The sequence below is a fragment of the Lynx canadensis genome, chromosome D4 (assembly GCF_007474595.2).
Source record: "Lynx canadensis isolate LIC74 chromosome D4, mLynCan4.pri.v2, whole genome shotgun sequence".
In the NCBI taxonomy this organism is placed as follows: Eukaryota; Metazoa; Chordata; class Mammalia; order Carnivora; family Felidae; genus Lynx; species Lynx canadensis.
The window spans coordinates 29,429,227-29,456,992 of record NC_044315.2 but is presented as its reverse complement, the minus strand read 5'-3'; the positions used below and the strand labels follow the sequence as shown (position 1 = coordinate 29,456,992).

The window sequence follows — 27,766 nt, the reverse complement described above, 5'->3', positions numbered from 1 at the left end:
AAATGTGGCTTTATAAGGACAGTTTGAATACATTGGCCACAATGTGCAGACCAATATAAGCTAGATAAGTAAGATTCTGTCCTATTTTTATCTCATTGGTGATAAGAATTTTTTGATTCTCTTGTTAAAATGTTCGTACAACGATTGCTGTCATCATTGTAACAGCAACCAGTTTCTTTTAAGAAACTCAACATACATTAGATGTTAGCTTAGGTGTCAGGGTTAGAGTATTTGCAAGTCAGAAATACCAAATTTAGCTCACTTGTGAATAGAGTCATGAGGTTTAGTAAAAGAATATGTGGAATGATGTTGTGGACATCTGCTGTTACTGAAGCACATGCCAGTGGTGGCAAGGTCCAGGAGAGACTAATTGTTATTTAAAAATAAAAATATTCGGGGCACCTGGGTGGCTCAGACAGTTGAGAGTCTAACTTTGGCTCAGGTCACGATCTCACCGCTTTTGAGTTTGAGCCCTGCATTGGACTCTGTGCTGACAGCTCAGAGCCTGGAGCCTGCCTCAGATTTTGTGTCTCCGTCTCTCTGTCGCTCCTCTGCCCCCCCCCAAATAAACAAACATTTTAAAAAAAATTTTTAGGGGTGCCTGGGTGGCTCATTCGGTTGAGTGCCCGACTTCGGCTCAGGTCATGATCTCACAGTCTGTGAGTTTGAGCTCCGAATCAGGCTCTGTGCTGACAACTCAGAGCCTGGAGCCTGTTTCGGATTCTGTGTCTCCCTCTCTCTCTGCCTCTCCCCCGCACATGCTCTGTCTCTCTCTGTCAATATTTATTTTTAAAAAAATTTTTTTAACTTTTTAAATAAATAAAAATATTCAGCACATGTTCTCCATGCCTGCTCTGTGCCATGCATTGCATGAAGCTCCAGAGAGATGTTAGTGAAAGGCCACAGTCCCTGCCCTCAGGACCTCCACCCAGCAGGCACATAGACCACTAGCACTAGGGCAGGGACGCCTCCCAGGACAGCCCTGACAGGGGTCTGAGCCAGGCACAGGGGCTGGAGAGGTGGGGGTGCTGCTGGGGCATTCCAGAACAGAGGAACAGCTCCTGCAAAGGCTCAGAGTTTGGGGGTGTGGCCTCCAGGAGAACTCCCAGTGCTTGACTCCAGTTGGGACATCCTGTCTGAGGCGGGGAGCCTTGGGGCCTGGAAGGCCCAGCTGCATGGCAGAATGGTTTATGCTGTGTGCAGGGCATTCGGCTGAGGGGCTACCAGCTCTTCCTTTTAGTCATTCTTTGCCTGTCTCATTATCTGTACTAGCATATTTGGCCTCTAGTGCCCTCCCCGGGACTGGAGTGCTTCAGCTGGATTTCTCTCTGGGCACAGAAGGGAAATACTTTATTTTTAATCTTGCCCATTTCTCTGTTGGCTTTTCCTTTTTTGCTTAGCACCCATATCTTCCTGTCTCCCTTAATAGCTACTACCCCCCACTCCAACCCTCTCTCAGATGCAAGTTTGTTGTCACAACTCTCCAGTGGCAGAACATTCATTTATCTCTTTGAGATTTGTTTTTCCCCTCAAGCTTTGCCCAGCCCCTGGCGTCCTTTACTGCAAAGGGTTATAACAGCCTTGAAATGAATCCATATTTCGTTGTGTTTGGTTATTAACATCAAAGGAAGAAGGCACAAGTTGTGACTCTGATTTTTTTTTTTTTTGTTGTTAAGGAAAATTTAAAAGATGTTCTTAATGCCTGCTTGATGCTTATAAGTGCTCTCAAGTTTGTTTCTTGCTGGTATGATGGTTTCATTGTTCTTGGCTTGAACTCAGGCAGTTGTACGAGATAAATGAGCTTCACCATCCTTTCTTTAAGTTGAGAGCAAGTTTTCTCACCCTTGACATTTTTCTGGATAATTCTGTGTTATGGGGGCTGCCCTAAGCACCCCAGGATGTTTAGCAGCATCTCTGAACTCTACCCACTAGATGCCAGTAGCAGCCTCCCAGTTGTGACAACCAAAGATGTTTCCAGTCGTTGCCAAATGTGGCGGCGGGGGGGGGGGGGGGGTGCACAAAATCACCCCAATTGAGAAGCACTGGTTTAGATAATAGATTCCAATTGGAAGACTCATGCTGTGCAAATGGAGGGCTTTTATTATGATGACATTGTGGCTGCAAATACATTGCCTTACATGCAAAGGAATTTTTTTTTCTTTAAGATAATGTCCCCTCCCCATCTCCATATTTACTGATCTAGGTAACTAATTTTTTATGCTAATAATTTAAGTTTTTTGTTTTTCTTAGAATTACATTAAATATCAAATAAAATGCATGACAAGTTGACAGAGGGAGGGAGGCGGGGAAGACACTACTGTGGGAAGACCCACTGTGTGGGGCCAGCTATGCAAGGAAGAGAAAGCTTTATATTAGAATAGATTTTCTTCAGGTAACTTAATTTTGAAGACAGACCTTGTTGCATTTCAAGAAGCGTAGGATGAAGGTTTTATTTAGCATGAAGGTGACTTTGTAAAAAGCAGGAAAAGACACCACTAAACTTAGTTCATATTGAAATAAGAGCTCCTTTTGGAAGCCCGCTCAGTACATTAGCTCTTCGGTGGTCTAGCTCTCCTCCAGATGTTCCTATGACAAACCGCTTTTCCCCGGGTGCCCTTTTGCAGCAGAACCAAAGGGATAGTGAGGGGCTGAGACCTTGAGCCCATATGGGCAATATGAGCTCTGATTTTACTGCCAGTTTCTGCTCTGCAGGGCTGTCAGTTTGGGTGCATTTCACAAGCAACAAGGGACACAAGACCTAATGAAATGCAGCGTATTCTCCTTGGTGCACTAAGCACTTTGAAAAATTAAGAATATGTTTGTTAGCTAGGTATTGATTAGATTGCAATAGCAGGCGCACACATACAGGTGCAAGGAATTGTGGTTTTTCTTTTACATCAGGAGAAAAATAGCTGGAAAATTTACATCCAACAATAATTGCTTTAAAATACCAAATAGCCTCAGGTGCCTTCTCCCCAGGGCAGCTGACCCTGGGAATCTTCCGTGTCTCTTTACTGCCTGCCACTCTTGACCCTGCCAAGGAGTGTAGAAGCCAGGTTGGGCAATGGGGTGTTTCAGATCCACGGACCGCCGCTTGGAGGCTCCAGAAGATGACAGCTTCCAGATGTACGAACCGCCGGATCCGTTTGTTTGGATTATGCACCACAGCTGATGGCGAGATTAACGCTGGCTGGACAAGCTATGGGAGATTTGTCTGGTTTCCACAATGCTGTGTTTATATTTCATTGGGATTTCTCCTTCAAAGCTGACCTCCCCATGACCCCCAGAGCTCTGTCCACTCAGGCCAAGCTGTAACTTGTCTGCCCTTCTTCTCGTGTTGGGGGGTCACAATTGTGCAGCGGAAGGGGCTGCTTTCATGGTTTACCACCCCCCACCCAGCTCCATGCCAGCTGTTCACCCAGATTTAGCCCCAGAAAAGTACTCTTATTTTATGAGGGTGGGAGGTGGGGAGTGGAGGGGGGTTTGATTTTAAAAGTCTTTTTGGCTTTTAAAACAAATATGGAAATGTTTTTAAAATACTTAAAAAATTTTTTAAATGTTTTGTTTATTTTTGAGAGAGAGAGAGAGAGAGAGACCAAGTGCAAGTGGGGGAGGGGCAGAGAGAGGGAGGGAGACAATCCTTAGCGGTCTCCAAGCTGTCAGCAAAGAGCCTGACATGGGGCTCGAACTCACAAACCGTGACATCATGACCTGAGCTGAAGTTGGCCGCTTAACTGACTGAGCCACCCAGGTGCCCCTAAACTTACTTTAAAGGACACCATATCTAATAGGGGCCGTTTTGCACAAGTATAGTATTTGACTCAGCACTAGTGTGATACTATTTTGAAAAAAAGACATCCCTAAATAATCGCCATACCTGTGTGATTCTGTTATTATAACACTATTTCCTTTGCCCCTCACTGGCTCCCAGAACCTCTTCTCCCAACCCCCCTTTGCTCCCTCCCACTCTTCTTTCCCCCCACAGACTCCTAAACTGCCCTAATCATTTCTTCCCAGTAGATCTCTGGAGTTACTAGTGTGAAATCTGAAATGGTAGTAAATCTGGTTAATCACAAACTGACAGGAGGGAATTAGAACATGTATTATTTCAAACCAGCTGTGGGAGATACCAAATCCCAAGCTGCCATTTGCATCCTTGAGGTTCTTGTCTTGGTAACGGGTGGTACCCGGACCTCACTCTCTGATTGGGTCTTGTCAGCAGAAGATGTACTTCCCCTGTTGAAGAGTCATGGCATCCTATGGACTTTTGAAGTGCCTTAGAATTCATTGACAAATGGAGTGTTAAATAAGTCTTGGTCCCATGTGTTTAATGTGTTGTATGGAGTATGAAGAATTGGGCCCCTTAGCATTTCTTGAGATGGTAAGTGAAATGTAAGCCAATACATTCCAACCCAGGCACCATACTTCAGGCTTTGCATGGATGGAACTCTCACCAAAGGCAAAAGGAACATGGTGCTTGGGCATAGATGGAAGAGGACAGATTTCCTTATCCAAACTTTGGCCAACTCTGCAGCATTAGATGGTCCATCCCACATGAGAGGTCCCAGAGAGCAGAGGGTTTTGCTTATGAAGGCACTTCCAGCAGTTCATACAGAGAAAGCTCCCTGGGATTTTCTTAGTGGGAAGCTTCCCTGACTACACAGGTACCATCAGGGTCATCAGGATATAAGCACTTTTATTACTTGTTCTTTGCTTTAGAACTTTGAGTTTGGGCCCTTCATCATAAGACCTATTTATTGCATTTGTTTCTCTTAAACTGGATTTAGGATTGTGTTTTTCTTTAAATGGCAGTTTGTTTCCCTACATGTATGTATCTTTAGGTTTGACACAAATAATTTCATCTTCCAAAATAGTAGAATGCTGCATTGGGAAACTGCTTGACTGTCATAGAGATTTTTAGGAAAGATGCATCCTGTCCACAACCTTTCAAGACTCTGACTATTTTGTTGTATTTGGGTTCAGAGCATAGCTGGAAAAACAGCTGTCATGTGTTAGGGAAACTGTGTCGTTTGTGGGCAGTCAGGCACCTGCTCATGAGTGACAAGTTAGTTGTTGGGGAGATTTATAATGTGGATGTAGGGCCCTATTTCTAGAAACCCAGTTGTGAGTTGACCCAGATAGTCCACACTGCATGTGGGTCCCAGAACACCACTGGCTATGAAGGTGAGGCTAGTGAGAAGCAAGTCTCCGTACCACAGCACAAGCCTGATTTATTCTCGTTAGGATAAATGAAAAGAAGCAGTAGATTTCCCCAATTTATCAGCCAACATAGTTTTCAGTTATTGATGAAACACGTACAAAAGCAAGCAAAAGGAACTGGAAGTAGGCTTTGTTAAGTCAGTGTGCATGATTTTTTTCCCCTTAAATCATTGCTTAAGGGCTTCTGGCCCCTAGCTCAGGAATCCTGCCCAAAAATGCCAGATGTATTACACAGTCAAGTACTGCAATGTAAACAGTGCTCTGTGCCATGAGGCAGGGTGGTCCATCTCCTATTAAAGAAGAACGAGAGATTGAGAGGGAAAGAGAGGTAAGCCCTCTGCAGTGGCACAGTTGTGGTCGTGTTGTTTGTGTTTTTGGCTGCAGAGTCAAGATTTGGAAGTACAAAAACCTAGATGAATTAATACTTTTTACTGGCAAAGAAAAGCAGCTTGAATTGGGATGCCAAAGAGAGCACGATGTGGCTTGGATAATGTTGCTTCATTGGGTCAGATAAGTTTATAAAATGTTGGACCGAATGGGGAGGGGCTGATAGGAACGAAGCTGTTGTTTTCATAGCAGCATCTGTGAGCATCACCCTTTTCATCTGCTGTGAGCTCAGTTGAAAGGTGAGTGAAGTAAGGCAGGGAGAGACCAGCTTCTTTCACCCCCCTCTCCCGTGTATAAGAAAGCCTCCTGGCTTGGTGCACCTTCTGTGTGTAAACCTAAGAGGTATCACAAAGCTTCTCTGGTGTTTTGTAGCACTGGGGGGGGGGGGGCGGGGGGAGGGGTAGCCCAAGATCTATGTTGCAGAATAAATGGCCTTCCAGTTTGCTCCCAGTTCCTAGATTTCAGTAAAGCAGCTACTAATGATGTTCATTTGGAGGTAAGAAAGTAACTGGACACTTTGAGCCACCCCTCCAAGTAGAACTTGTTTTACAGTGCTGCGGGCAACCCAAGGAAATTGGAACACCTAGGCATTAGCTGTACATCCAAATAATCTAATACTAAGCAGTCCTTAGACTTACTAACTTTAGGATGTTTAAACATTAATATGAAGGTATTTTGGGAGTTAGGAGGAAATGGGGTTTCAGTTTGAATTTGGGGAGTTGTTAAAACAACTTGCAACCTGCGATAATATTATCCTGATTTTAGAAATCCATTCTGTAGAGTGATCTGAGAAAATTGCTTTTAGAAACAGGGATGGGAAACAGGCGTTTTGAGATTCAGGAAAATGTAGGCTTCTTGACTCTGGCTCTCCCCCCACCTCCCTCCAGCACTTTTTTTTTTTCTGTTTTGAACTCTCCCATCTCCCCACCCCCATTCCCTGATTTCCTTTGCTCCTTTAGTGGGGAAACCAGGAAATTTCACAAAATAGACATAAATATCACACAGTGTCTTTTGAAATAAAAGCATTCTAAGAGAATAACAAAAGAATTTTCCCTAGCTGCCTACGAAATTATTTCTTCTCTTACCTGACTTTTCTCCATGAGGTTCATACATTGTTGCACTAAGTTTAAAAATGATAAATATGATGCCATCATTTTAGGCTACACATGATCCAGGAAAAAAAATTGCACGTTTAATATGTTGCTTAATTGCAAACAAAGCTTGCAATTTGAGAGAATTGGGATTAGGGCTAAATATCTATTAACTGCTCTTTCTAGAGATTTGGGGAATAGGATGACCCTTTTTTTTTCTTTTTTTTTTTTTTTTTTAAATAGGCTACAGTTTCACATGGCTCCCAAAAGAAATCTCTCTCCCTTTTTGTTTCCCACACCAATTGATTTATCATTTTGCTTGCAAGCAGATCCAGAATGTTAGGGCAAGAACACACTCACTTTTTTCTCGTAACTTTTTTGTTGCGGACCGAAACCAGTTGACTTGAATAAATTTTTCTGAGGCCTGAATGTAGCCAGCAACGTGGAAAAATCTTGCCATTCAGGGCCGTCTGAATGTACATTTCAGCCACACAGTAAGCTGCATTGGTAGGCACTGGACTGCTAAATACAACCATTTTTCGCAGCAGCGAGTTAGACAGGTGATTAGCATAATTAGCACCGAGCAGCTATACATATGGTAATGCTGAGTGTGTAAATGCCAGCTGCGGTGTAAAATTTATGTCAGGGGTCGGCAGGGCTGTGCGAAAGTATTGTGTTCCAGCTGCAGGTCAGGGCCGCCAAAGCTTACCTCCTTTTCTCTTGTTGGTGAATACGCCAAACAGAAGAGAAAGACAGAAATATAACAGATACGGCTTTGATGGAACAGCCCAGTTCTGTGCAAGAAGGACTGTTCTATAAAACACACACATACACACACCCTTGCACACACTTGCAGAAATCCCGTTGCTTTCTCTACAAATCGTGTTTACTTCATGCAGGGTGCACGTAAGCGGCAGCCAGGATGCGGGTTTGGGGAGGTACAAGTACCAAGTGATTTTTCTGGGAGGAAAAGTTTTAGTCACTGAATTTTTACAAGGCGTTAAGAGTTGTTCTGTTTCTTTCCATCCTCTTGCTGACCGCCCCCCCCCCCCACTCCTGCCCACATTGTTTTCCTTCAAATTAAATGGGAACACCCCTACCTCCCCCACCCCCACCCCATGGGATAGGACTGTAATATAAGGTTCCAACAGCAAGACTCTCTTCCCAAATTGCTTGACTGGTTTTAGCAAAGGACTAGAAGTTCCTTTGTGTTGTTTTTCTGAGGCAGCTCTGCTCACCACTTCACTGCCACTATCAGACCCATGACATCCTTTATAGATAAGAAAAGAATCAGTAGGGCTCTTGCTGGAAAGGAGGACAGTCTTGAATGGTTCACACCCTTGGGAATGCATGATGGGGGAATTTATGGCTGTGACGAGTTCATGCATTTTCTCTGCTGTCCCCTCCCCTTTTTTTCAGTTGGTGGCTATAAGGAGCAGTGGTGGTGACAGAATATAGTTCACACCATGCTGACCTGGTGATGAAACTTCCTCGAGGCACCAGGGGGTCCTTATGCATCAGTCCCTAATCCAGCTAATCCTGATGGCAACAAAATCATGAAAGTGGCCCCCAGGGAGGGTGTGGGAGATAAAGCAGGCCAGCGTGATGTTCCTCAGGGCCCTGGGAGCCTGCCTGTGGAGGTGGGGACTCACATTGTCTTCTCCCCTGTGCGTGCTCAAGTAGGAGGCCGGTGCCAAGAGGCCCAGGCTGGATAATGGCAAGAAGACTGTTGAGAGCAGAGAGGTGATGTCAGCCCCACAGAAGCTGAGAGAAGGGAGCTGGGGTTAATGTTATGCAGCAGCCCGAATGCTGGGGTAGAGAGCCCGCAGCCCGGGCAGGCACTTGGCTTTTGTCGTGGTTGTGTTGTGTTCTGTTTTTATTTTTTGAGTGAAGAATTTAGGAGGCCTTAACTAAGGACTTAAAACTTGATAACAACACTGTCTTTGGTCCCTGGGTTCTGCTTCTTGGTCCAGGTTTGCCTCTGAGCATGCTGCTCTGTGTCAAACCCTCCCAGGCTTGCTCAGCTCCTGCAAAAGGACAGGACTTGAGTTTGCATCTACTTGCTTATAGACTGGAGCACTCAGGTGAATCTTGGTAGCGCCTGGTACAGTTCCCAGTGGGGCAAGTGTGCAGTTAGGGACAGAGCAGATCTCCATCCCGTTCCAGCCTGCCGGAAGCCAGGAACATTCTTGAGTCCACAGGCTGTGGCTTCACTCGGCCTGTCTTTGAGGGGGCGGGGCCGGGGGGGGGGGTTGACCGCAGCCCTCATTTGCCACAGCAGCAAGTGACCAAAGAAGAATGGGTCTCCTAACAGATGCAGTGTGATCTTGGGAGCTGCTGGCCCTGGAGAGAATACCAGGTGGGGGGAGCTGCGGCAGGCAGCAGGTCCGGTGTGGGCACAGTGCTGGGCTGACCTGATCGTGTCCGACAGGGTGAGCGGGCAGCTCCAGGGAAAGCCATTCAGAGAAGCAGCCTGGGCGGTAACAGATGGCACCACAAACAGCTGGTGTGGGGGCTTGTGGTGGGCACATGCTCAGGCCTGCTACCCCTTCTACCACGTTCCGCCCTCCTCACCACCACCACCCCCCTCAAGCTGTCCCTGGGGAGGTGTGGGGATGTGTCCTGCTCTTGTCTTGTTTTTGTGGTTTTCACTCACTGGGCTCACTTCATGAAGGCAAATTCTCTTTGGGCTATCTGATTCTAGCATTTTCCCATGGCAACACCCAAGGGCACAATCCCACGAGGAGAAAAACAGCCCTGAAGCTTAAGCAGCAGTTGGCTAGTCATGAATAAAAGAGATGGCTGGAAGACTGACTAAAACTCACAGCTCAGGAGTTTTCAGCCAATTGCCCAAATTACGGAATCTTCATTTTTTTCAATTTAGAAAACGAGCTGGTGCTAATAATTTTGCAGTTACACCCTTTGGAGATTTGTAGTTTTTCACCCTCACAATAACTAATCGCAACATTGAAAGAAGGACCTGAAGTAACTAAAGGGGAAGAAAAAAAAAATCTCTCTAGAGGCTGTTAGATAATTCATGGGATTAATCAAATGCAAATGCTCCGCTTGCATATACACAGACCCCATTTTCCTAATTGGACTCTGAGTGGGTACTTTTCAGGCTGAAAGGGTCATTTGTTTTGACTGATTGACTTTTTGAGGCTTTGGGGAGAATTAATATCTTATACAGATGACTGCCTGTTCCCAAGGCTCTGTATTGAGGCTGTTCATTCATTTATTCCTCTGACACACTGAGTGTGCGCATGCGCCTGGTGTGCCGAGATAAGTGGGCAGCGGGCGGTGCCTCCCTGAAAGGACTTGGAATTTACTGGGAAAAATACTTCGTTTGGTCCCTCAGATCACCTTTATGTGGATCACAATAAGCTTTTGCTAAAAGTTTTGTGCATGAATGCTGCAGCCGTTTATTAAGCTCTGTGCAAGGGCCATGCTGAAGAATGGTACAAGGTGGGAGAGCATCATGAGGGGAACATCTCTTGTCTACCATGGAATGGAACAGCACTGGCCCAGAGGTATGGACCCCTGGGTGGAATGGTTTCTCACCTGTGCTGGCCCTTCTTCACCTTGGAAAACCATAATGGTTTGATTTAGGGAGGAAAGGATCAGCAGAGCTTGAGCAAGAACTTCTTTGGGGAAGTGATGCTTTTTACCCCAGCTCTTTCAAAGAATTGGTTTAAGCCTCAGATTTCTGGAGAATTTGCAGGTAAAGAGGCCTAAAGCTGTGTACCCTAGTCTCTCTAACCCCCTCCTCCAAATCAGGCCCCTCTGGGGACCCCAAGGAAAATGGGGGGCTGTTACTGCCACCCATGAGGTTCTACTGAAAAAACTATCTCCTCACAGTGGCAGTAAACATTGTGGGAAGCAATGTTGTCCTTTAAGCAAAAATGCCAACCGTTGTCCTGTGTAATACTCTGGTGCAGGTGCATTCTAAAAGCTCTAGCTATGAGCTTGACACAGTCTGGTATATGGAATTCAGGACTTCTAAACTCCTATCCTCAACTAGTACTCAGAAGCCACAAGGCTCTCTCCAGGCAGTTGGACTAGGGTTGAGGGTCGGTTCCACCTCCTCTCAGCTGGGGGACCTTGGGCAATTGCAGCTACTTTTCCTCTTCTGTAAAATAAGGGTGATGATACATGCCCTGTGATGAATAAGCAACCGAATGAGGGGATGAGTTCAGGGTTTGGGAAATTTCACAACACATTGTTAACACTCACACCAGTTTATAAGGTTAGTAGTATCATTTTCATCCCATTTCATAGAGAAGGTTACTGAAACCCAATTATGTCACAGGGACTCGTCCCAAATCTCAGTGCTGCCTTTCTGGTCCTGGTTCCCACCACCTGACTGTCCAGTCAGCTTGCCCCAGCTTGATGAGGGAACAGCACCTCACTGAGCAAAATATTTATAAATAGGTAAAGAATGAGTGGGAAATGGGTTTGCAGATGAAAAACATACACAAATGTAAAAGGCTATTTCGTGTCCCAGGATCCTGAGATAACATTTTTCATGAGTCTTGTTCAAAGAGTTTGATTGTTATTTTATTGTTAAAAGTTATTGCATTTGGAAGAAGGAAAAGAATATAAGAGGACTTTAGAATTTAATGAATATGCATGTTTTGTTTTGTTTGTGTTGAGCTTTTTAATTCAGATCCCTACCAAGTAGCTTTCTTATTTTTCTCTTTTTGTCACATGGAAGTCTTTAATTATATGGGTTCTTTGCAGAAAAATTAAGTAGTAGTGATAACCCTCAAAAAGGGAAATGGGTAAAATATTATCCATAAACCACCACACAGCAGTAGTGGCTGTTCACATGGCTGTCAGCATTCATACATCTACATCACAAATACTGGATCATATGGTTCATTCTGCTCAGTAGTCGGAAATAATTATGCAGTATTTCATGAACGGATTGTTTTTTAAATAGAAAGGACCTTGACCTTGAACATGGGACAGAGAAGGGAGAAAAACCATCTCCCCCAGACTGCACCTGTAACTTCAGTCGCTTGAAATGAGGTCTGTGGGGCTTCCTGCTGATGGAGCATCGCGCTGATGTGTGATGAGGAAGACTCACAAGAAAAGGAACAGCTTTGGGCTGTCACCCCGTTGTGATTTAGGATAGGCATTTGCTAGGGTAGCAAAAATCAGGGGAGTCCATAAAGTTGCTCTGTCCAGAGAGGTTTCTGTTTCTGGTAGCTTGTTCCAGAGCACCTTGGGTGAATACTGATGTAAGACCATACGAACGCTGAGCAGCTTATGACACAGGTACACCCGAGAAGGAGCTAAGTCTACTAGTGCAACCAAATGAATGACATAATTATGGTCTCACCAAGCTCCAGCCACACTGGCCTCCTTTCTCTTCCTGCAGCAAGCCAGACATGAGGGCTTAACAGTTGCTGGTTCCTCTGCCCAGACACTGTCCCCCCCCCCAGCTCATCAAAGTCAGCTTAAAATGTTACTTCCATTTAGGTCTCCCTGGGCTACTCCATTTGAAGGGGGCTTCCCCCTTCCCCACCACCCGGTAACTATCCTGGCATTACCATCTGTGTTTCCTCCAAGGCACTTGTCATCCCATGAGATTATCCTATTGATTTGTTTGTCTACTGCTTGTGTGCTTCACTGGCCAGCAAGCCTTTTGGAGCAGAGAACGCACCGGTCTCACCCCGCATAGCACCCCGCTGTGTAGCACACAGCAGGCACCTTCATATGCTCCCTGGGTGAGTGTTAGGACTCTTTGTCAAGTAAAGCGGATGTCGACGAAACTTTTTAAAAAGTTACCAAATAGTTTTGCAAAAATAATAGATGGAATGTTAAATAAAATATGGCCATGTCGTATGTAAAACCGAATTGAATGCTACTGAAAAGTAGGATACAGCATAGGTGCTGGAGGCCATTCAGGGTTTTTGAACTCCAGTTGCTCAGTCTACCTATGATGAGAGTCTTGTCTTGGTTGAAAATGATTGTCACATTAGCAAAATATTACATTTATCACTAGAGCAAAGAAATGAAGGAAGAAAAAAATATTTTCAGTTCCAGAGACATGATAGACACCTTTATTAAAAAATATACATCTTTAAATATACATTTTAAAACATCTAAAAAGTGACACTATAAAGCCCTTGAGGTACGTTTTATATCTTGTAGGAAATAGCATCATTTTTGAAAACCCCTGTAATCAAATAATTGCTCGAATGTGAGGTTGGTCTGGAAGATGTAGACAGTTCTTTTCAGGAGCATGAACCTTGCATTTGATCTCTATTTTTGTGTGCACTCGTCTCTTGGATCCTCACCTTATCGGTTATAGTTAGAGGCAGCTGCTATAAAGCAGGAGAGGTGGGAGGGAGTGTCTGTGGTCCCACTCTGTTGATGTTTGTTTTTACCTCATGGTTGAATTCACCTGAAGCTCTAAGCGTCAGGAAAAATAAAGGAAGTAGGACTTTGTAAGCAGAATGAGGGATCGTGTGCTGTGCCAATGCTTCAGGAGCTGGTAGAAATCTAAATGATTTATAGGTGTGGGGTATTGATGTCATATAGCCAGGAAAAAGGAAGGAGTTGAGCTTTTTTTCAAAAAGGCTATTTGGAGATCTTGGCATGGCAGTCTGTAGCTTTTCAGAAGTGACCTCTGGACTAATAATTGGCTTTTTAGCCTCAAACAGCCTTTTTATCTCCAGAGAATGTGGATTGGGTCTAATTCAGTTCTCTAGTTAATTGCTTGAAATAATACATTGTGATTCCTGCCAGAAGGAGCCAGACCCTGCCTGCAGGCAGCTTTAGAAGAGCATCCTGAAAAGGCCTAGGACTTGATGTAAATTTATCCTTTGTTGCAAGTTTCCTATGTTTTCCTGTGGTCTTTCTTTAACTTCAAATTGATTGCAGTATCCTGGGCAATTCCCCAGGGCATTTGTCAAAGTTTTCTGCACAAGGAATCTTAATACTTTCTGTAACTGACTGATAATATCCTTCCCTCTGCCCCTCCCCATTTCTCCTTGCCCCTCCCCGCTCCTTCTTCCTCATCCTCCCCCTCCTCTCTCCTCTTGGACACACCCAACAGTATGTTGGGCCTCACCTCACAGTATTCCGCAGTGGCCTTGGCCATCTGCGTGGACCCACACACATGATCCTGCCAGTCTGTGAATCTGGACTAGCTTTCCTAATGAGGGCATTATTTGCTTTTTTAGCCGGCCCCCTTGTTTATAAAATATGCCAAGAGAACTAAACAGCCCGCTGTTCCCAGTACTTCCTTACTTGCCCAAACCAAATGTTTATGTCCATGAATGCTAAACTTGAAGAAAAAGGATTCCTCCTCGTGGGAAAGCTTACCATGATTGCTGAAGGCTCTTTCTACACTGTAGCTGAAGGCCTGTTTTCCAGTAAACATGAAACTTACCAGTGACTTTAGGAACTCTTCAGACTCACTGTTCAGACTCATCAGCTGGCCTTGGAGTGTGTGTGTGTGTAGGGAGGGGGAGAAGGGTAGGGGGTGCTGCTTGCTCTAGGATTGTCTCTCTCCTGCCCTCCCAGGCCCTTCTGGAACAGCCCCTTCCCTGTGACTGTATTGGATCAAAGCATGCTCTCCAGAGCACTCCCAACTGCATCCCCCCACACCTACCCTGTTGGGAAGGGACCCCCCCCCCCCCCCCCCCCCCCCCCCCATACCTCCCAGCCAGGTCCAGCATTCTGAGCTTGGCTTATTCTAAAGCCATAGTTGAAATATAACCTAAGACCTGAGAAAAAAAATAAAAAGCGTACCTTGTTGCCCTCACCTGTAGCATGCCCCACTGTGGCCAGCCTCCTGGAGAGCCCGGTGCTACTGGGGCAAGGCTTCTGGGCTTGCAGCAGGTTCAGGATCCCTGGGGAGCTTCTGGAACACAGGCTGCCTGCTCACAGGCAACTCAGAACCTGGTACCTTTGTTTCCGGATGCTGACCAGGTGAGTCTGATAGAGCCAGGATCCAGAGACTGGCTGTCCTGGCCACAGCTGAGACATTTGGTTCCTCTCAAGTACATCTGATGTAAATCACATTATTTATCTTCTCCTGGCAAGTTTTCTGCGGAGCACACATTTGCCACCTTTCTTTGTTTCTTTTTCAACAGGGAGAAACATTTCCTTGTTACCTTTACTAGATTATTTAGGAGAAGAGTGTAAATTGAAGCCATTTATCTTGAAATGTGCTGCCGGGGCACATTGTTTACACAAGTGAAAGAAATTGTAACAGGGGTATTTGGTCTGGTCTGCAAGGAAAAGGTGTCTCAAGTTTTCCTTCCCCTTCCCCCTTTATACATATGGCACATTAGTTAGAAGGTGCACAAAGCACGTATGCATTAGGTTTGCATATGCAACAGACAGGACAGTTGTTCATGGCCTTAGTATTTTTTCCGTGTGTGTTTTTTTTTTTTTAATTGGTGAAATGAACATTGCCAGTAATAATAAAGTGAACGTTATCCCCCAAACATCAGCCCTGCATTTTCATGACCAGAGATAATTTATCCTGTATCCTGTACCTGTTAGTGAGATAACAGAACATGAATTCACGGGGATATTTCTGTTCTAATTGAAACCTGTACATGTTTGTCAGTTGGTGGACGAGTAAGTCGCGAATTAAACTATACTCGCCAGAAGATTGGAGAGGAGGCTATGTTTAATCCTCAGCTCATGATTCAGACCCCGAAAGAAGAAGGTGCTAACGTCCTGACCACGGAAGCTCTCCGACAACACCTGGACTCCGCCCTCCAGGCCAGCAGAGTCCATGTATATATGTACAACAGGTAAGGTGGCGGGAAGAAGCGGTTGGTTTTACTAAATAAGGTTGTGCTGGAAATATGCTTCCAGTGTTCAAGTAGTTTTCTGATAAGTGGGATTAAATCTTGAATTTCATTTCTAGAGTTTGGTAACAGATCAAATATGTTATAATGTATTTTCACTAAGTATCTTGGCACTATATACCCAAATGAGTATGAGTTTTCAAGCAGCCATTTGGGTGGCTATACAGCCATTCTGAGGATCTTTCCTGCTTAAGATATTTTTGGAGCAGTTACATTTTGAATTGCCTTTAGTCAAAAAGACTGAGAAAAGAGGGGCATCTGGGTGGGGCTCAGTTGGTTAAGCGCCCGACTTCGGCTCAGGTCATGATCTCGTGGTTCGTGGGTTCAAGCCCTGCATCAGGCTCTATGCTGACAGCTCAGAGCCTGGAGCCTGCTTCGGATTCTGTCTTCCTCTCTCTCTGCCCCTATTCCACTCATGCTCTCTCTCTCAAAAATAAATAAACATGAAAAAAAATTGAAAAGAATGAGAAAAATGAAAGACTTTACGTATGGTTACTTTGTATTCACTACAGATATTGACAGCATGTGTCACAAAGCATATAGCGGTTGAGTCACTATGGTGAATTCTTACTGACGGGTAGGCAGATATGGTGGAATTATAATACAGCCTCACAAAATATTTCCCTTTAGCTTCAAAACTAACTTAACAGTGCTGTGGGTATAATAAAAGCATATGAAGAGTTTTGGAACAAAATTGACAGTCCTTCTTCTCTATTTAAACAGTGCGTTATTCAGGGCAGGGACCACATCGTGTCCATTCTTCCACCCCCAGCATTTAGATCAGAATTTGTTGATTGACTAACTGCCTAGATTGATACATTTGAACTGGATCTTCTCCCTGAACTATTGGGATGACTGTCACTAAACCCTCTTTTCAGGGGACTGCTTACTCAGTTGGCATTTGCCTAACCCCAACCTGTCCCTCACCTCTTAACTGACTGGTTGATGACACAGTTATTCACAGGGGAGGTGAGGAAGTGCCACTGTACACCTATTCAGAGGCCAGGGAGAGTGAAGGGAGAAAATAAAAGGAAAATCTGTACTTGTCCCTGCTACGGTAACCTCCACTACCCATGGTCTTCACTGGATTGTCTCTAAGACCCATCTAGCTGGAGGCAGCACCCTAAGGTCCAGCATGAGTCACATATCTTTGACATGCTCTTGTTTCCTCATCTGTAAAGTCAGTTACTGATTAAGTGTGGTCTATTATCCTCAGGAGGTTCTGAGAACGAGATATATAATGTATGAAAAGGAGGTATTCTAGCACTCTTGTCAAGCAAACTTGGCTAGTGAGCACATCCCCGATCTTATCAGCACATCCCTCCCATTCTGCAGTGGAAGCAACTCCCCAGGGCAGTTTTGCAGAACTTTCAAGTAGAGGCCCTGCTGGGAATTTGGAAATAAATAAGTTCCAGGGCCACTGAAAGCATGCTGTGACCCATTCTTAACACAATGGGACCCTACCTTGAAGGACTTGTCACTTAGACACTTAAGGAGAAGATGTGCGTGTCTGTACAATGAAATTATATTCTTAATCTGAGATGGAACCAGAGAACTTTTATGTGTTGGAATGAGCTTTAAAGAACACCTAGTTAAACCCATCTCATTTTTTAGATGAGAAAACCAGGAATTAGATTAACTGGACCATTTGTCCAAGTTCATACAATTTTTAAACACTAGAGCCAGTTTTCAAACCCTTTCTTCTGGCTCCAAGCCCAGGGGCTTTTTTAAGGCACAGCCATGACCTCTCAAGCAAGTGTAAATGAGTTCACTGATCAAGTGATATTGACAACCTACTCAGGCTAGATGGTCTGTGTTGATGCTATGTGGAGTTCAATATAAACATACACATAGATACATGAGTAGGTGGGTGGGTGGATGGGTGGGTGAGTGGATGGAAGGATGGATGGATAACCTGGGCCCTGCATTAGGAGCCGATGGTCTAGCTAGAAAGAGGAAAGTATCACACCATAGATGGGCATGTACGAAGCCAAACACAGATACTCCCAAGTCCAGGTGCTCCACTTATCAAACAGATCAGACCAGCAGTGTTCTGTGGTTCATGAGAAAGGGGTCATTTTCAATAGCCCTGGGCAAAAAAAAAAAAAAAAAAAAAAGCCTAGTGGGAAGGTGTGGCATTTCAGTGAGGACCCTGAGGGATAGATGCGAAGGTTCCACAGGGAAGAGGGCTAAGTCCAGAACATTCCTTTGGGTGACCAATAAAAAAAAAGAAAAAGGAGATGAATAAATAAATTAGAGCAATTTAGAGAGACTCAAAAAATTTTTTTCTCTTGGATTTCCCATCCCTATACTTTCCAAATTTCTTCTTTTTTCAAGTTAAACTCCCTGATACACTTGGAAAGGCATGTGCATTTTTCTAGAGATGTCAGAGTTCTTTAGTATTCTATAGATAGATGATAGATAATAGAGATAATTGGTGATCAGTATATTTAATAACATTTCTATAGAACAAGAATAAAAAACTGTAAAGTAGGTAATCTGTCTACCTGGCAATGCTGTTTACAGCATTCATGGTTCAGAGCAGAATTCGTTTGGAACACTGTCTGTTAATAAGGACGTTAACTGCCAGTAAAAATAAGTCAGTTACGTTTTCCCACCTAAATATATGTTAATACATTATAAACCTTACTAATTAGTCTCCACGTATTTTGAATTTGTGATAATTCAACTGAATTATCTGCCCTGAAGTTGTTCAGTGTATGTAGAAAAGCAGATAATGGCGTAAACAAGATTATTGGGAGAACACTTAAGAAAACAGGACTTTTCAAGTACTTTGGTAGCATTCATTTACATAAACACCCACATGTTAATTACAATTGAGTATTATCTATTCATTAAATTAAGCTTGTTGAGTCTTTACTTGCCAAAAGTTGTGTTCGTTTTGACAGATACCTAAAAGTGATCAAAATTGCAGTTCTTTCTATATGTTCTGTTGTCCTGATTTTGCATGGATTTCCATACTTTATTACAGTGAGAAATGTTTGTCTCTCCTTTCTATTTTAACAGGCAGTGGAAATTGGAACATTTGTGTTACAAATCTGGAGAACTTATCACAGAAACAGGTTACATGGATCAGGTATATTTTCTTTTTTTGCATACAATTCTCAAAAATTCCTCAATGCTATGCATTAGCCTAATGTGTGGCCTATTTTTTTTTTTTTTTAACTTTGACAGATAATAGAATATCTTTACCCTTGTTTAATTATTACACCTTTGGATTGCTTCTGGGAAGGGGCAAAGTTACAATCTGGGACAGCGTACCTACTGTAAGTGTGTGATATCATTTTCTGATGTCTGATTTCTGAACTTTAGAAGGTTTCTGTGATGTTACTTCATCATTGTTTATTCTGTTTCAGTTTTGAACAAGAAATAAAAACATTGAGATTCCATGGGCATGTTTTGAGTGAATAGTTGGGGGAGAGGGGACTTTAGCAGAATGTTTTTCCTCTTTTCAAAAAAAAAAAAGTTCTGAAGGCATCATTAAATTTCATTCACTTTTACCAACCTATTTATATGCAAATAAAATGCAAATTATTTCAGAGTATGTATGATTTTTAACTCTTTAATAAGATATTTGCAGTTTTGCTGACCAAGCCCTTCCATAGGTTTAGTTTATTTTTTAAGCAGAGAATTTATTAGTGCGTGCATGTCAGAATTAAACATATTGAGTTAAAGTTCAAGATCTTCCTGTGAAGTAAAATACTAACCTTTCTTTGGATCACATTAATGGCATTTAAGGGGGAAATCCGCTATCTTTGAAGGCCGTGGCAGGGGATGCTTCACAGTTTAGCAGTTGGATATTATACATACCACGTCATTTAAGGAATAATTGTTAATCAGTGTAGACATTTTCAGTTAATTATGCAAGAGTTCGTGCTTGGGTTATTGTTTCTGTCCTAGCTTGCACATATCTGCAAAAGCAATTTGCAGTGGCCATACCCTGACCTTCAGTGTACAGTTTTAGATGGGAAATAAGGGGTTTTGTGTTTTCTGGTTGGGAGATTCTGAATAATGACTTCAGCCTGGTTAAGCAGCTACAGTGTGGTTTGAACCACATAACAGGCAGCCAAAAGCCTTTCTGGTCTGTCAACAGCACAAATTCAAAAGTGAGTGTGGGGGGAAGTGGCCTTGATGGTGGTGATGGCAGAGGCAGCGGGGGGCTTTCGGGGTCGACTGCCAGGCTGTCAGAGAGAGCTCATAAGTATGGGATTATTAAAGGTAATGGAGATCAAATATTTTGATTGATGACATTTACAAAGCATTTATTAGGCTGGCAAGTGCTAATTTGACATTGTGATTCCTTCTCCCACCCACCCCCCACCCCCCCTAATTTTGGATCTCAGTCTTTTGCTAGGAAGTGCCCTTTGGCTAATTCTGTAGTAGGTATTAAATATGACATATCAGCCAGTAAAGATTCTTTGATCGCTTCATTAATTTACAAGCTCTCTGCTTGGCATTTTTGTTCATGAATTACTTTCCTGACTCAGGTTTGCATACAGATACACTGGAAAGGGGCATTTATTTTGTATGCCAGGGTCCCAGAATTGCAGCACAACCAGAAAGCCTCATGCAATCCAGACACAATATATACAATATACGCATATACGCCGTCTTGGAGGCTTGGAAAAGAGGCTTGGAAGCCTCCTTTCATGGTCTCGCCTCCTAATTTCTTTCACAGAGGTAAGCCTCCTTTGCAGTGGACAAACTTTGACCCTTTGGAATTCCTAGAAGAGTTAAAGAAAATAAACTATCAAGTGGACAGCTGGGAGGAAATGCTGAATAAGGCCCAAGTTGGTCATGGTTACATGGACCGGCCCTGCCTCAACCCGGCTGATCCAGACTGCCCTGCCACAGCTCCCAACAAAAATGCAACCAAAGTGAGTACAGTCCTCGATTCTTCCCTGAGAGAGAAAAACTTGATGTCTTTCCCCCATTTGGAGTTCTATTATTTTCATTTTTAAGATTTGATTCTCAACGACTTTTTTTGTCTATGGAGCTAAGTTTGTTTATAGAGCTAAATTTTGCTGTAAGATTTGCCATACGCCTCTCATTAGCCTTGTTATTAATGTTCTCTCTGAAACAAACAAGCCCTTAAAGCACTGGATTTTAACAAGGCATGTGACCTGCCTACTGATTCCCGTAATTATGTGGCTGTCTTTTTATTTTAGCCTCTTGATGTGGCCCTTGTTTTGAACGGTGGATGTCATGGATTATCCAGAAAGTATATGCACTGGCAGGAGGAACTGATTGTGGGTGGCACAGTCAAGAATAGCACTGGGAAGCTTGTCAGGTAATCCAACATATGGAGGAAAAATCCAAGCCGTCTATTTTTTGTCCTTTCCTCAGAAACCACTTCCCTTCTGACATCTGCAAGTGTATTTGCATTAATACCTAACTGTTATCCTAGCTAGCCGCCTGGTGTAATAGAATCTTAGGAAATATTACTGGACCCAGACCAGCTTGAAAGAACCACCTTGTGGGGGATTTTTCAAGAGGAGATTGTTGTTTTCATTGAGACTCTAGTTAGTGACTACAGGTTTTTAGAAGACCTGTCAGGTAGAAGATCAGGACAAGTGTAAAGTGGGCAGAAAACATTGGTCATAGCCAGTGGGGTGAAATGCTGTGACAGCTAAACAAGAATGATCCTCTGTGCACTCGCGGACTCTGCTCCGGCAAGCGTCAGGCTCTCCGTCTGAGATCTGTCCCTTGGGAGAGCCGTCGTCTGGGATTTCTGCACAGGCAAGCACGCAGCGCTGAGCCCAGCATATCTGGTCAAGCTATCTACTCCCCGACCCTTCCTGTTTCACTGAATAGAAACTGAGAAAGGAAATTGCCTATTAATTTAATTTCGGGGTATATCTGTAAAAGGTTTGTAAGGTTACACCTTTAATATGGTACATCAATCTATTAAATAAAATAACCATCAGGTCCTGTTTAATGGAAACATGTGCTCACATAGAAGGAGAGAATGGCCACAAGTGAGTTGGGGGTGCTTGTTTGTGATTCTAAGCTGTGAGAACTACTTCCTGGAAATGCTGATGTTGTGTCTTTACCACCCATCACAGTGCCCATGCCTTGCAGACCATGTTTCAGTTAATGACTCCCAAGCAAATGTACGAACACTTCAAGGGGTACGAGTATGTGTCACACATCAACTGGAACGAGGACAAGGCAGCAGCCATCCTGGAGGCTTGGCAGAGGACGTACGTGGAGGTAAATCGCCAGCATTCCGACGCCTACCTTTGAATCTGGGTACAAACCCCTTAGTTACTAAATACTTCATTGTAGCAATGTTTTAAAAGATTTTTTTTTCATTAGAATTTATTTTCAAAGCAAATTGTCATTTTGGGTACTTGGTGGGATGGAAACTTTTCTTCCTTTCCTAGATAGACATTGAAAATCTTAATGTCTGGGTGATGCTAATTCTAATTGGGATGCCTGAAATATTCTGAGTAACCAGTTGTGAACTCCAGAACTAAGGCATAACAGTGTTTAAAACAACAACAACAACACTTGGTTAGCAAGAAAAGGTGTCTGGAAAACATTAGCAAGGCATAGAATCTATTCACAGCTGCAGTCCCCTTGGTTAGGTCATATGACAGGAGCTGGCCTTTGTTTCCCAAGCAGTGACCTCTGCTGAGCTGCATGTGACCTTTTAAAAATGGCCAGCAAACAAAGTGGGGAGGAGTCACCACAGGAATAAGTTGTTTTAGATTAGTGGGGAGCCGAGGGGACCCACAGATCAGTTGTACAGTGGCAGAGAGGTGAATAGGTGGAGTAAATAAAGCTTGGAGTGGGCTTCAAGGATTCTGGCTCACCGCAGCACCAGATTCTCACCTGATTAGTAATGGCCTTCATTGTTCCAGGCCCAGGGTCATTTCATGTTGGTCCAAGTTCAAACCTGGATCATGTAGAACTCTTCAATGCATTAGAAAAAAGTGAGGGTTGAGTGGAGGGGGCATGTCCCCCAAGATCTGTGCTGTCAAAGCCCATTGAAGCTTTAATTCCATGTCGGACTTTATCCTTATGTTGTGACCACAGGTAGTTCATCAAAGTGTCGCCCCGAACTCCACACAGAAGGTGCTTTCCTTTACCACGACGACCCTGGACGACATCCTCAAGTCCTTCTCTGATGTCAGTGTCATCCGAGTGGCCAGTGGCTACTTACTGATGGTAACAGTAAATTCAGTTCTCCTGGGGGATGGGGTGGTTGGTTTGGTTTTTAGTTTTTATCTTTCCATGACCGCTCCTGCTTTTTAACTGCTCTTAACACACACGTGCATCCAAGACAGAGAGAGCTCTGCTTCATAACGGTTTCAAAAGTGGTCGTGTAAAGCGTTTTCTCCCATTTGTAGTTTGCCCATCTCTGACTCATATCATTTCATGTGATGTCTGTAATGTAAATTTTTTGTTGTTGTTGGATTCAATAAGTTCTACTTTTTGATTTGGGGTGATGGGTGGGGGAAAACATTAGAATCCTTACACATTCTAATGTTTGGCTTTTGTTTTGTGTCTCCCCCCACCGCCCCCCATCCCCCCTTGTTCCTTCACCTGCCCCCCACCCTGTGGTTCTGCTCGCAGCTTGCCTATGCCTGTTTAACCATGCTGCGCTGGGACTGCTCCAAGTCCCAGGGTGCCGTGGGGCTGGCTGGCGTCCTGTTGGTTGCACTGTCAGTGGCTGCAGGATTGGGCCTGTGCTCATTGATCGGGATTTCCTTTAACGCTGCAACAACTCAGGTACTAAAGGAGACATCCATCCACTATTTATTGACAAACACCCCTCCCCAGGCTTAGCCCTGCGGCCTCCTATGTGTCCCTGTCACCTAGAGTCTTCCGTCCTTTGCCACCAAGATGCCACACTTCGGGGGAGGGGGCTGCTGCCTCAAAGTGGAGCTCTTGGCAGTGGGGGGGGGGGTGGGTCTGAGTGGGCTTGTTGCTTGGTTGAGGCACTTCACTTATCAGTGAAATTAAGACCATTTATTAGAGCCGTGGTTCCCAAACTTAGGTGTTTGCTAGAGTCACCTGGAGGGCTTGGACAACTCAGACTGCCCGGCTCCACCCCCAGAGTTTCCAGTCATCACTTCTCAGTGATGCCGGTCCAGGGCTCATGCTCTGAGATCTGCTGCTTTCCATGAGTCAGATTCTTTCTCATTTATTAATTTTAAAAAATATAACAGAGCTTAGAAATAGAAATGCACAAGATCTCCTGTGCGCTAAAACAGATCGATCTGGGGGATTTAAGCCTCAGAGAAAACTAGATTCAATGGTGTGAGCTGTCCTTTGGGGAGCTTGGTGGGGGGGGCTCTGGGGGTAATGTTTTCAAGGGCTCGGGAGTGGTCAGAATTGGGCTTCACACATCTAATCTGCTGCCCTTTGTTTTTGCCGCAGGTTTTGCCATTTCTTGCTCTTGGTGTTGGTGTGGATGATGTTTTCCTTCTGGCACATGCATTTAGTGAAACAGGACAGAATAAAAGAATCCCTTTTGAGGTAATAGAAAAGAAAAAGAAGAAAGCTTTGGGGACAGCCAAACTCCCCTCTGTTCTTGAGTTTTTGTCCTCTAATTTTCTGTAATCTGGCCCAATAAATATTTCAGTCCCAAGTCAGTGACGTGGTACTGGCTCTAAATAAGTAAAACAAGTTAGAAGAATCTCAGAACACTTATTCTAAGGCCCAAATTTGCTATTCTGTTTTGTGTGTGTGTGTGTGTGTCTCACTTTGTCCCCATCACACCCTCCCCCACACCTTTTTTTTTTTCAAGTGTATTATTTTGAGAGAGAGCAATCAAGGGAGGGCAGAGGGAGAGAAAGAGAGAAAGAATCCCAAGCAGGCTCCACACCTTCAGCACACGGCCCAGTGTGGGGCTCGAACTCATTAACCTTGAGATCATGACCTGAGCTGAAATCAAGTGAGGACATTTAACTGACTGACCCACCCAGGTGCCCCTCCCCCACACCTTTTAAATCTGAAAATTTTACTTAAATCATTATCTTGCAGCTCTGTGCTTTGGATGTCAGAGCCGTGAACAACACATAACCATGTAGATAATCCTGAGAACTTTCTCAATGCCAGTGTTAGGGGGTAAGGCAGAGATCGCCCTTTCTTTCTTATACCCCAATGTCAGCATTATCGACTCTCTGCTGTCTTACTTTGTCATGTATGTGAATTGTTCACACGGTCTGTGCTCTGAGGGCACCCTGTCCTGTGCAGTTTTCAGCACTGTGGTTTCTCGTGCTCAGGACAGGACTGGGGAGTGCCTCAAGCGCACGGGAGCCAGCGTGGCCCTCACATCCATCAGCAACGTCACTGCCTTCTTCATGGCCGCATTGATCCCGATTCCCGCTCTGCGGGCGTTCTCTCTACAGGTGAGTCTCCAGTGATGAAACCTATGGTGAGCACCCCACGTTGACTTTTCTCCATTAACACGCTTCCAGTACTACTGTAGCATGTACCATATGGAGCTCGTGTGGGTGGGTGCTTCTTTAAGCCATAACCCTCACAGTCCCCCTGAAATACAGCCCAGGGTTCTTCCCTTCCTTTTAGTCCTGTAGCCCAGATGCCTGTGGCCTGGGTGTCCTCAAGACCTGGTGCCTTAGGGAGCGGCTCTTTCCTTTACAGTTAAACTAAAATGACACCAGAGCTGCTCCATATAGGATGCCAGGAAGCCCCTGCTCCAGATATCCAGAAGTCCTCTGGTCTCATCCACAGTGCGGCCAGCTTCTGGCCATCCCTGCTTCGAAATCCCACTCGGTTTCTGTGCTTACCCTAACATGCCACCCTCTGTCTATTTCCCTAAAGCAGCCTCAACACAAGGCAGTTGTACAGAACACACTTCATTGACTATGAAGACGAGCTTGCAGTATAGACCAGGCTAGGCGATCACTTAGAATTGAACACATGGGGGTTATAATGGGTGCAGATCCTCCCCCACTCCTGCAGTCCAATCTACATATAACATTTTTTTTTTTTTTTTCTGAGAGAGAGAGAGGCAGAAGGAGAGGGGGAGAGAATGTTAAGCAAGCTGCACGTCCAGTGCAGAACCCTTCATGGGGCTCAATCTCACAACCATGCAATCATGACCTGAGTCAAAATCAAGAGTCTGATGCTTAACCTACTGAGCCACCCAGGCGCCCCTGCATATAATTTTTGACTCTCCCCAAACTTAACTAATAGTGGCTGTTGACTGGAAGCCTTACTGATAACATAAACAGTCAATTAACACATATTTTATGTTCCGTGTGTTATATACCGTATTCTTACAGTAAAGTAAACTAGGGAAGGAAATGTTATTAAAATCCTAAGGAAGAGAAAGTACTTTTACAGTGCTGTAGTCTGTTTATTGAAAATAGCCTCCAAGTGGTCCTGTGTAGTTCCAACTTTAGTTGTTCAAGGGCCGGCTGTATTAGCTTCCACTGTGCAGATGTATTGGCCACCCTCTGCCTGCAGGGGAGTTCATTGGTGGGCCCTTGCTTGCCACCTCTCTCCTAGTTCCCCCACAGTCTCTTCTGTCCTCTCCTCTGCCTTCTTTTGGTCTCCTCGTCCCCTCTCAGGATGCACAAAAAGACTCAGAATTCCTTTCCCTTCCTTATGTGGAGCAGTTTGGCTCCTGCATTGTTCTCCTTCCAAACTAGGCCCTTTCAAAGCACCAAGATATTTTTTGAACAAAGAGCCAGCTTATGTGAACGGTAGGAATGGAGAGCTCCCTGGGCTGGGGCCACAGCAATGGTCCATTCTGTGCTTGGCCTGCAGTGCCGGTGTCGCCCTTCAGCTGCTTGAAGCCCCCAGGGATCCGGAAATCGATCAGCACAGCAGGTGAAAGCTCACCGCCCAGTTTGAGATGTGGCCTTCCTGAGCCCAAGATGGTTTTGGGTTTTGATGTCTCAAAGACGTTATTGCAGTTTTGTGAATTAAATTCAAATTTTATCTTTCTTTTTCTCTTACAGTGTGATACGTAATTTATGAGATGGCCAGGTTTTTAAAGGAAACTACCTTTGGTGTCACTTTTTAAGCCTTATTACGTCCATCGTCTTCATGTTGCTTTACTCTTGTAAATCACCAAAAGGTGATTGTGACCAGGAAGAGAAACGGACAGATGATAGATTATGCTTCTCTTTATACTTTGTCAACACGCTTCGCTCTTCTATAGTCTTCATATTTGAATTTCACTTCACTAATGGCTAATAAAGACCTAAGCAAGTAATGATGCTACTGCATTTGGGATGCTAGACTTACTTAATATTTAGTGTAAGACAAGACATGAAAAAAGATTTTTATACCAGTCACTATGACCACCACCCCCAAAAGAAAAAGGGTTTATTACAAAATATATATAAAATAGAAGCAGTAAGTGAATTAATGAATAAAGGTAAGCCTTTAATGACCAAAGCACAGGAAAATGAAAATATAAGTGCTCAGTAATGTGGAAGATGAGTGAACATTGCCACTAAATTATGGGTGCAACCAAAGTTCTAGAATGCCTTTTTGCATGGGCATCTGCGCCCCTGCATTTTGTCTCCCATTCTTATTACATATAGAGCAGATTCTAGTATTGAAAAATTGTTATACTCCTTGGACAGTGGGACCCTGTCTCCAACCTCTCTCCTTTTCTGCTTGCCTTTTTCTCACTGTTCTTTATTTCCGCTCTGCCTCACACTCCTTCTTTTCTTCTTGTGTGTGTCTCTCATTTTCTCCTCTCCTCTCTCAGTATACACTGATGATTCATCAAGACATACTCTCCTTTAATGATATCCTATGGTGTGGTGCTGAAAAGCTACATGAGTTGTCCTTACATCTTTTAGAAAATCCAGTGCGCTAAATTCTCCCAAGGTAAGCACCTTACCAAGAAGAGAGGAGTACTGTGAGTTTTGTATTTCTATTCTGAGCCACTGGGGTACCACTTTAGAAAATTGAAGACTTCCAGGAGTCTTCATTTATTAAAGACTGGCTCCGCCATAGCACTGGCTCATGCTCTGTCAAAAAACTAACAAAAGCAAAGAAAAGGAAAGAAAAAAGAAGATAATGTAAAAAGAAGAGAGAGAGAATGTGTTTTGCAGTAGCCATCAGAAATTTACATTGGTTTCCTTTTAAATACACTGACATTCAAAATCAACCATTAGGTAGCTTCTTCTCTTTCTTTTAGTGAATAACATTAAGTTGTGCCTCTGGGTATTCATTTGTGTTTATATTTTCAGGATACTACAGATTAAGCCTCAA

The 27,766-nt window shown here is 44.0% G+C and overlaps 1 protein-coding gene across 1 annotated transcript in view; it reads left to right on the top strand.

The window, feature by feature from the left end:
* Positions 1-27,766, top strand: part of PTCH1 (patched 1) — a 63,154-nt gene that overhangs the window by 5,751 nt on the left and 29,637 nt on the right. The window contains 10 exon segments of the mRNA XM_030293404.1: positions 15,289-15,478; positions 18,563-18,632; positions 18,731-18,822; positions 20,235-20,433; positions 20,725-20,846; positions 21,622-21,769; positions 22,598-22,729; positions 23,138-23,293; positions 23,945-24,043; positions 24,793-24,918. Of these exon segments, the coding sequence (XP_030149264.1) occupies positions 15,289-15,478; positions 18,563-18,632; positions 18,731-18,822; positions 20,235-20,433; positions 20,725-20,846; positions 21,622-21,769; positions 22,598-22,729; positions 23,138-23,293; positions 23,945-24,043; positions 24,793-24,918 (1,334 nt within the window).